The sequence below is a fragment of the Hypomesus nipponensis genome, chromosome 27, assembly GCF_054491055.1.
Source record: "Hypomesus nipponensis isolate SF chromosome 27, ASM5449105v1, whole genome shotgun sequence".
Lineage (NCBI taxonomy): Eukaryota > Metazoa > Chordata > Actinopteri > Osmeriformes > Osmeridae > Hypomesus > Hypomesus nipponensis.
In genome coordinates, this window is record NC_140387.1 from 10,528,208 (window position 1) to 10,538,267 (window position 10,060).

The 10,060-nt window shown below is 40.6% G+C and overlaps 1 protein-coding gene and 1 long non-coding RNA gene across 2 annotated transcripts; both read right to left on the reverse strand.

Moving 5' to 3' along the window:
* Positions 1 to 1,533: 1,533 nt before the first annotated feature.
* LOC146220787 (uncharacterized) lies at positions 1,534 to 4,108 on the reverse strand. Its single transcript, XM_084693217.1, has 8 exons — positions 3,811 to 4,108; positions 3,509 to 3,627; positions 3,301 to 3,420; positions 3,160 to 3,225; positions 2,614 to 3,051; positions 2,454 to 2,533; positions 2,214 to 2,292; positions 1,534 to 2,131 (listed from the first exon to the last, which is right to left on the reverse strand). The coding sequence occupies exons 1-5, from the start codon at positions 4,106 to 4,108 to the stop codon at positions 2,941 to 2,943; spliced, it is 714 nt and encodes a 237-aa protein (XP_084549343.1). The 3' UTR covers positions 1,534 to 2,131; positions 2,214 to 2,292; positions 2,454 to 2,533; positions 2,614 to 2,940.
* A 139-nt stretch (positions 4,109 to 4,247) lies between these two features.
* Positions 4,248 to 6,231, reverse strand: LOC146220788 (uncharacterized). Its single transcript, XR_014750888.1, has 5 exons — positions 5,582 to 6,231; positions 5,415 to 5,486; positions 4,967 to 5,202; positions 4,485 to 4,653; positions 4,248 to 4,370 (listed from the first exon to the last, which is right to left on the reverse strand). It is a non-coding gene; the product is annotated as an uncharacterized LOC146220788 (long non-coding RNA).
* Between the last annotated feature and the right edge of the window lie 3,829 nt (positions 6,232 to 10,060).

Genomic DNA, 10,060 nt, shown 5'->3' on the forward strand with positions numbered 1-10,060 from the left:
AGAAGTTACATTTTAATGTCTGTACACGTTTTGATGTCTGTACACTGCCGTTTTTAAAGTGTTACACGTCTTACACGCCGTTTTACACATTTGGACCATCTATGCTTCCATGCTATTGGTTGGGACCAACATAGCCATCCCCCAATTTTGACCTAGTGTCTGCGCTACGCTGTACGTAGTCCTACTGTGATCATGCGGGCTCTTACGTAGCTATCAATAGGTGTGTTCCACTTCATGCAGCGCCGGTGTTGTCGCCCAACTGGTTACCACGCTAACTGGTTCCCCAGCTGTGCATTCACGCATCAGTCTTCCTCCATCACCAGATTTGTCACAAATTCACAAACATGTTACTGGCGATTTTCAAGTCGGATCTCATATTTGCTGTGGCGAATATGAAAGTATGAACGTATAGGCTACGTGCGCACTACATTACATCCATTCACGACAAAATAAATGGAGACAAAAATAAACATTTGCATGCTCGCATGAATTGAGATTCGAACGCACTAGAGCAAAAACTCATTTGTCATGGCAGTCCGTTGCCTTACACTGAGGGCTATTTAGCTCACAAAATGTTTCCAAATCAGTACGTATTCATTAACTACGTTGGCCTTTAGGTAACATCTTGTTTTGGCTTCTTCTAAAACAACTGGTTCCCATAGACAGCACCCGAATGTAGGCTACTAATCACGTATTTGGGGTTGTTTCAAGCCAATAGCCGTATTTTCCACAACATCACAGCTCCTTCTGACACCACCTATTCAAAATTCATACTAAGAACGTTGCTGCTGACCCAGATAATACGATCAAAATAGGCTACGCGTAAACCTTTGAAACATAACATGTGTCCATTTGTTTCCTATGCGATTTCGTGTATGGCTGAGTGTTTCTTTACAGTATCTTTTGAAATCAATTCATTTCATAGTTGTATATGTAGCAAGCACTAGCGTACATTACAGCCATTCGCCAGAACAAAATAAATGGAAGCTAAGAAAATAAAAGATTCGAGTGGGATTCGATCCCACGAGCAAAAACACATCCATCATTGAAGTCCGTTGCCTTACACAGCGAGCTTCTGAAGCTGATGAGAAAATGAAATATTCAGTCACAAATTTAGGAAACATTTTGTTTTGGTTTCTTCTGAAACAACTTGTTACCGTTGACACATTACCCGAATGTAGGCTACTAAAAACATATTCGGGGATTAACTCGAGGCAATAGACATATTTACCAAGATATCACAGCCCCGTAATGACACCACATATTGCAAAGTATACTTAAATCGTTGCTGTTAACCCAGATAATACAATCAGTTTAAATGCGAACACTGCCGAGTAGTAGTCTATAAATGGGGTAAACTTCTACCCGCAACACAGTAGGCTTTTTAGTGTCGCATGGATTTGTCAAAAGCATCCAGGTAACTTTGTGAGGTTCCCATGATACATACATTTGTATTTTGTGTCTAACAAACACACAACACATGTATTGCCATCGTATTTCCTTTATTATGTGATACTACACATGTTTGTGTGAAGTACGATAAACAATGATCAAATCTCCTTCGAATATCCCTTTTGACAAGCTGTGTCACAAACTTCACGTGCCCATAGAACTGTCCCTCAACCAATTATCAAGAACAACTCTACTTGAGGTTAAAAACATGGAAGAAACCTTCAGAGAATCTGAATGGGATTTATTTGTCATGAAAGTTTGCACAGACAAGGAATTTGCTTTGTCAGGAAGGTGCATACAATAAACATATAGGAACCTTAAATTTAAATATGTGCTCCAACTATACTAAGGGTACATAAACTAGCACTACTAAGTGGAATTAGAATTAACATGAAATATACAATAAAATATAAGTTGCCGTAATTTACAATATAAAAATACAAGAAATACAAATCTTACAAAAATACAAATGAGGAACAATTCAGTGAGGGATCCCCTCCTCCATAGATGGTTGGTGAAAGAAAGGTTGGCAAATGCCAGTTTAAGCCATGTAGCCACAGTGCTAGTGCAATGTGATCGGCGCAACATAACAGGGAAGCCAGGTAGATAGATGGACTGGAAGGGACCTATGTCCACCAGCCTGATGCAGTTTGTTGGAGCCTGGAGCAGTTGGTGGAGCCTGGTAGCAGAGCCAAGCAAAGAGTGTGATTACTGGGATGCACAGGAATGAATGATGATGTGAAAGGTGCATGCAAATTTACCAGGCATTGAACTCGGGGTGTGGCAGAGTCCTGTAGTGGGTCACGGCGGAGCAGCAGCTCAAGCAGATCCCCCGGAAGTCTGGATAGATGACAGGGGGAAGCAAGAACATGCTAGCACAAGGACCAGACACAAAGCCAATGAAACCAGAGGCTGCATGCTGTACACTGGATCTAAAGAGAAACATGAAGTATATTGGTAATACAACACAATACGTAACATAACTTTCAGTTTGTACCTACCCAGTCATCATGGTCCTCTTTTTTTCTTTCTGGACTTTGCTATGAATTTCCACATGCTCGGCAAACCTCAGACAAGTTGTCTAGATATAACACACGTCTTTGTCAATTTCTCAATGATACCTTAATGCACATGTTTTTTAGACAATAAAGTAAATTTAACCTGATTCAGTGATCAGTCTACAGGCTACTTCTCTCCTCAACCGAGTGACAGCCTCCTCATCATTTGGGAAATCCAGGCCCCCACCAGACAGAATTAGCTCTGCAAACTACACAAGGAAAGTATAATCAATAATGTTCAATAGCTGTATTCAAGAAATGGGTGTACTCATACCTTGCAGACAAATACCCCACAGGATGTAGAGTCTTGCTGACACGGAGGCTTATTTTGTCACAAGCCCATTGTGAGACGTGGATGTTTTTGCGTCTCATGAAAGCTCTATAGAACAGCAAAATTGTTGCTACTTGTAACCTACAACTTGTTATGATATTACCACTGGTGTATGACTTGCCTTGTTATATCCCTGCATTTTATCATGTGGTTAGGGGTTTCACCAAGGGGGTCCATGTACATGACCCTTTTCTCCTTTGGATAGATGACCTTTACAAGATGTTAAGAGGACGATTAGAAACTTTAAAATCAAGCACACCTATTTGAAACACCCATGGTTCTATACTTTGCTCCTTGGTAGCGCATGTAAATTCTCACCACAAGAGTCCAGTGATGCTTGTCACAGACTGGTCCTATAAGTATGTCATAGGCCATTGGGTCAAGCTGAAAATGAACACTCATAATCAATGAATACTTGTGTATTGTAATGATGCATCAACCGATTTTGAAAATACTCACCTTGGTTAGTCCCCTGTATGCTCCTTGCCACATCGCAGTCATTTGAAATGAGTCAACCAGATAGACCTTCTCTGTTGGATCTCGCATCCCAATGATGTTATGAATGAATGCATTCAGAACCTTCAGTGGAAATTGTGTAGAGTTGAATGTTTGCCATCAAATATATCCAAGCATGTCAATGAAAAAGCTTTAAGCAGCATGCATTTACCTCACTCTCTACCTCCTTTCCGGGGGCCAGATTCTGCAGGTCTGCAGAAAATATCTTATATGGGCCAATTTTGCTCCACAGCACACCTTGCCGTTGACCTGACCAGATGTCAGTTATTACTGAAAAGTAAAAGACAGAGTTCTTTACAAAGCCTCAAATTGTAATTGCATGCAGCATTGATTTCTGAAAAATCCCAAGTGCCCCTGTGGCATGTGACAGTCCTGCATATATTCAGTATGTTGTCGGTAGAAATAAATTGCATCTATACTTATATTCCTCTGGAGAGACTGACACTGAGGTGGGGGATTGGGGAACCGTTGAAGGGCTAGGCTGTGGTTCTGCAGGAGTGAAAGTGGGGGATTGGGGAACGGTAGAGGAGCTGAAGGGGCTAGGCTGTGGTTCTGCAGGAGTGAAAGTGGGGGATTGGGGAACGGTAGAGGAGCTGAAGGGGCTAGGCTGTGGTTCTGCAGGTGGAGTGGCAGTGGTGGCAATCCATTTTGATGGGATCCGTGGCTGTGGTTCCACATACCTTTTCAGGTGGTCAATGTTGATCTTTTCAAGGATCTTTCCTTTGTCGTTTTTTAGATCAACACTTTTCATTGCTTTGGGTTATAGTGAATGGACCCAGCAAGTCTGCCTCTAATTTACCCCCCTTTCATTGTTCCTGACGAATGTTCTTTCTCAGAACTTTATCCCCCACCATAAAGCTGTAATCTTCCCCCTTTGACAGCTTCCTCTTCCGCACCTTGTCTTTTCTCTCTTTGATGTTCGCCTCCACCCTAGGGTACACATCTTCCAGGTCAACTATCCGGCTGAAAAGATCCTCATTCTCCACGAGAGCATTCAAGTCCTCATCACTTATCTGTAACATTGATACACAACACACAAACACAACACACAAAACAAGCACAGATTAAAGCAGATACATAGATATGGTTGCCAAATCAGCTGCCACTGCAGGGAAATGCCATCATACCTGCCACTTGTCTGGAATTTGCGATGGATAACGGGCCTCTCTTCCATACATCAAAAAATACGGTGAATACTTAGTAGTCATTTGTTTCTTTGTCCGTAGTCCAAACACTGTAGGTTTGATGTACTTGTCTCAGTCGCTTGGGTGGTCCTGCACCATTTTTTTCAAAGCCCTGAAATTGGAAAATATACAGTAATTCCTTACATTAATACATACAATATGAGATGATGTAGGTTATATAGCACAAAAGCATGATTTACCCCTGAATGGTGCCATTGAGCTTTTCAACCAAACCATTTGTTTGAGGGTGGTATGGTGCACACAAGCTTCTGACTATACCGAGTTTTTCACACAAGTCCAAGTTGATCTAGAATATGCTTTGGATATGAACATGAAAAATATAAATTTTCTGCAACACTATCTTGTTTCCCTCCTAGTTTTGCTGTGTACAAAAGTAGAATGTCATATCTCAGAATTCAACTTACTTTGTTGACAAATTCTTTGCCCCGGTCAGTGAGGATTCGTTTGGGGGTGCCATACTAACTACAAAGAAATCCATGATGCACTCCGTTACTTCCTCTGCCTTTTTGGTTTTTAATGGATATACTTTGATCCATTTGGTGAAGTAGTCCACCATCACACACATGTATTGGTGTCCAGTATTGGAGCACTTCAGTTTCCCAATAAGATCCATCCCCACGAGCTCAAAGGACTCCGACACCTTCAATACAAGCAAAAGTGTAACATGTAGAGTTTTACAACCTGATCCTGGGCCTCCCAGCCCCGCATGTTTTAGATGTTTCACTGCTCCAAGACACATTAAAAAAACTAATAATAATAATAATCATACATTTTATTTATATAGCGCTTTTCAAGGTACTCAAAGTCGCTTGTTTACTAATTGAAACATGTTTAATGAATGAGATAATTCACCTTTATGGGTTTGTACTGGGTTTTCTCCTTGATAGAGGTCCTCTTCTTCTAACACTCATCACTTTCAGCAATCTAACAAAGTAAAAACATTTGACAACACACATGAAATATATATGCTACATATTTTCATGGGCTCCACAGAAAACATGGATGAATGATCCACTCACCCATTTTGTGATGTCTGCTTTCATCCCAGGCCAGTAATACCGTTGATGAATGGTGTGCAAGGTTTTGTCTACTCCACAGTGAGCCCCAATGGCACTGGCATGAAACTCCACAAAGAGATCATTGGCCTCCTGTGGAGTGAGAACAACCTTTGCAAGGCAATGTTGCTCTTCATCTTGCTTCCTGTGGCACTGGTAATAGAGTTCACCATCTAAAGGGACACATTGCCATGAACATTTTAACATATATTTCAAAATGTTATTAGAATCAGAATGGGTTTTAATCACCATGAAAGTTTGCACAGACAAGGAATTTGCTTTGGCAGGAAGGTGCATAAATCAAACATACAGGAATCTTAGAATTTAAGTATAAGGTCTAAACTATACTAAGGGTATATAAACTAGCAATACTAAGTGGATTTAGAATTTAAATAAAATGTACAATAAAATATAAAGTTACCGAAATTTACAACATAAGAATACAAATAACAATATAAGAATACAAATATTACAAAAAATACAAATGTTATAATGCAATGGGTAAAGTGTTGTTGTGTGGTTTGCCTTACCAATGACTTGGTAACTCTCTGCCCTTCTTTTCAAAACATATCTCTCACTCTTGGTGGAGTGTGGAGGATAGATATTGCTTATCTTCAGGGAAACCATTTCTTGGACTTTTTGGGGATCCATATCTGCTCTTTATGTCATTAACTGACTGACTCGCCTACTGCCTTACTACTGACTGACCTACTGACTTACTGACCTACTTACTACTGACTGACCTAATGACTTAACTGATTCACTGACCTCTGACTGACCTACTACCTTACTGACCTACTGACTTACAACTGACCTACTACCTTACTGACCTACTAACTTACTGACCTACTACCTTACTGACTACTGACTGACCTACTAACTTACTGACTGACCTACTAACTTACTGACTACTGACTGACCTACTAACTTACTGACTGACCTACTGACTTACTACTGACTGACCTACTAACTGACCTACTAACTTACTGACTGACCTACTGACTTACTACTGACTAACTTACTGACTATTGACTGACCTACTAACTTACTGAGTATTGACTTACTACTGACTGACCTAGTAACTTACTGACTACTGACTGACTTACTACTGACTGACCTACTGACTTACTGACTATGAAAAACCATCAACCCATTGTTGCTCTTGAGAAATGTCCCTTTCACCTGCCCCCTTTATACTCGCTCAATTGTACTGTACAGATGTGTGCAATTACTGTAATTAATACACTCCTTTGATAATTGGCATGATATAGAAATGGCACAGAGATTATCCTACTTTTGACAATCATGGCAATTTAACCCTAACAGATAACCAGCTGTTTTGGATGAACCCAAACCAGGTACTGATGTTAGGGGTAAGGGATATTCAATTGAATAATTAAATAATTGTTGCACACAACATGTGTAGTACTTCACGTAATAAAGGAAATACGATGGCAGTACATGTGTCGTGTTTGTTAGACACAAAATACAAATGTATGTATCATGGGAACCTCACAAAGTTACCTGGATGCTTTTGACAAATGCATGCAACACTAAAAAGCCTACTGTGTTGCGGGTAGAAGTTTACCCCATGTATAGACTACTACTCAGCAGTGTTCCCATTTAAACTGATCGTATTGTCTGGGTTAACAGCGACAATTTAAGTAAACCATGCAATATGTGGTGTCATTACGGGGCTGTGATATCTTGGTAAATATGTCTATTGCCTTGAGTTAACCCCAAATATGTTTTTAGTAGCCTACATTTGGGTAGTGTGTCAACGGTAAGTTGTTTCAGAAGAACCCCAAATAAAATGTTGCCTAAATTTGTGACTGAATAATTAATTGTTTCATCAGCTTAAGAAGCTCGCTGTGTAAGGCAACAGACTTCAATGATGGATGTGTGTTTGCTCGTGGGATCGAATCCCACTCGAATCTTTTATTTTCTTAGCTTCCATTTATTTTGTCCTGGCGAATGGTTGTAATGTACGCTAGTGCTCGCTACATATACAACTATGAAATGAATTGATTTCAAAAGATGCAGTAAAGACGCGTAGCCTATTTTGATTGTATTATCTGGGTCAGCAGCAACGTTCTTAGTATGAATTTTGAATATGTGGTGTCAGAAGGAGCTGTGATGTCGTGGAAAATACGGCTATTGGCTCGAAACAACCCCAAATACGTGATTAGTAGCCTACATTTGGGTACTGTCTATGGGAACCAGTTGTTTTAGAAGAAGCCAAAACAAGATGTTACCTGAAGGCCAACGTAGTTAATAAATACATACCGATTTGGTAACATTTTGTGAGCTAAATAGCCAGTGCCGCCGCTCCCATAACGCGCACTACGCGCTGTGCGTAGGGCACCGAGTCTTGGGGGGGCACCAAAAAATTGCCAACTGAACAATCATCATAGTTATAATAATTATAATGCCAATATTATTTCAGTATAGAAATATTAGGCACCTTTTCGGCATGTATATCACAAAATAGGCAGAACAAGAGATATATTTAAAAGTTACGATGGTGCCCACCCCCAAAAAAATTAACTTCCCAAGCTCGCCGTGGGTGCCCTTTCCTATCTCAGTGGCCTGACGAACTTTGACAGTAGGCTAGGTCAACTATTCAAAAAATGCCTCAAAAAGACGAGGAGTCAGGGGCAGAAAAAAGAAAGAGAAAGAAACTGCGAGATGATGCCCATGCATCACTTTCAGGTAAGTCCATGTTTATTCATTGTTAAATGTGGGAAATGTGCTGCTAATTTAATGGTTAGCCTATGCATACACCTCGAACTACAGTAGCTGACGTTGTTGCTAATGTTAGCACACTCAAATATGTTAGGTGCAAGCTAAATTGAGATTTTACTGTTAAACATTATCTATGCATTTTACAAGTAACTGACGCCAGCTAGCTGTTACTTTACTTTACATTCTATGATGCTTTTATATTAAATGTATCAAATAGTTTTAAAATGAGTAATAAAGGTGGAGAGCTCCTTGGCTGCTTTCAGTTGTAAATGTTTTGGAGAACTAGGCTAAGAAATGTAAGGGTGGGGCTGAAAAATTAAGAGACAAAAATACATCAACTTTACTAGACAAGGTTTTACCAATTGAAAAACTGCTGTTTATTTTACATGAAGCTCAAAAAACTATTTAGCGCTGAAATAAAGGCCAACGCTTGCGCGTGTTGCGCGCTCCTATTAAGTCGGGAACTCCGTAACTAGCATCATCAAACACAGAATGTGGATGCATTGGCAGCAGGGTTGCCAGGTCTGTGTGACAAAACTAGCCCAATGGCCAATCAAAACCAGCCCAATATCAGAATTCAAAATATGCCCCTGCCAAACCATATACACTGCTTTTAAAGTCCAACAGCATTGCTTTCATTGCCAAATCTATTGTAATATCTACAAAGTAACACCAAATGTTTAGTATGCCAGTATTAAAACCAGTTTTTAGAAGATTTTCTCAGTGCATTAGGCACGTCTGCACATGCACAGTGCGTGTGTGCATGTGTGTATGTGCTGATCTGGAGTCAGTTTGGTAGGATTTGGGCATAAATAAATTATTTCATAGAAAATATAAATTTCTAGTTAAAGATATTAATGTAATTTGCATGCAAAATATGTCTACCTGAACCAGCGGACAAAAAAATCAACCCGCGTCAACACTTCAAAAGTAGCCCAATTCCGCGGGAAAACCGAAGACCTGGCAACACTGATTGGCAGGGCAGCTGTGGTGGCGTATACGGGCCGGTTCTGGGGGGCCGGTTCTGGATCAAAGTCCAGGGCCTATTTTTACTCCCAGTCCGTCCCTGCCAAGCCCTGATCAACCACCCTCAACCAGCTGTTTATGGACAGATACACAGCAGAGAACCACCACCTCTCAATAGGTGTTACATTGTGATGCTGCTGTTGTGTTAGGCTATTGGTATTGAGGTATATGTATAGTAATAAAAAGTTAAACTGGCAAAAACAATCGTTTTTTTTCGGAGGGTGGGGGGGGGGGGGGGCATCATAAAGGAATTATGCTTAGGGCACCAAAATGGCTAGCAGCGGCACTGTAAATAGCTCTCAGTGTAAGGCAACGGACTGCCACGACGAATGAGTTTTTGCTCTAGTGCGATCGAATCCCACTTCATGCGAGCATGCAAATGTTTTATTTTGTCTCCATTTATTTTGTCGTGAATGGATGTAATGTAGTGCGCACGTAGCCTATACGTTCATACTTTCATATTCGCCGCAGCAAATATGAGATCCGACTTGAAAATCGCCAGTAACATGTTTGTGAATTTGTGACAAATCTGGTGATGGAGGAAGATCACCAGTTGGGCGACAACACCGGCGTCGCCTGAACAAAAGGGAAAAGGGTCCAGTGGAGAGACTGACAGGTGCAGCACTGCAACTGTACACAAGAGTCAGTCTGTTAACAGGGTTATTATATGGA

Excerpts from the sequence above, each read along its gene's own strand:
- LOC146220787 (XM_084693217.1), bottom strand. The coding sequence starts at position 4,108 with ATGAAAAGTGTTGATCTAAAAAACGACAAAGGAAAGATCCTTGAAAAG. Across the intron at positions 3,628-3,810 it reads TTCAACGGTTCCCCAATCCC|TAATAACTGACATCTGGTCA; the intron begins CCACCTCAGTGT and ends TTTACTTTTCAG. Across the intron at positions 3,226-3,300 it reads CATACAGGGGACTAACCAAG|CTTGACCCAATGGCCTATGA; the intron begins GTGAGTATTTTC and ends GTTCATTTTCAG.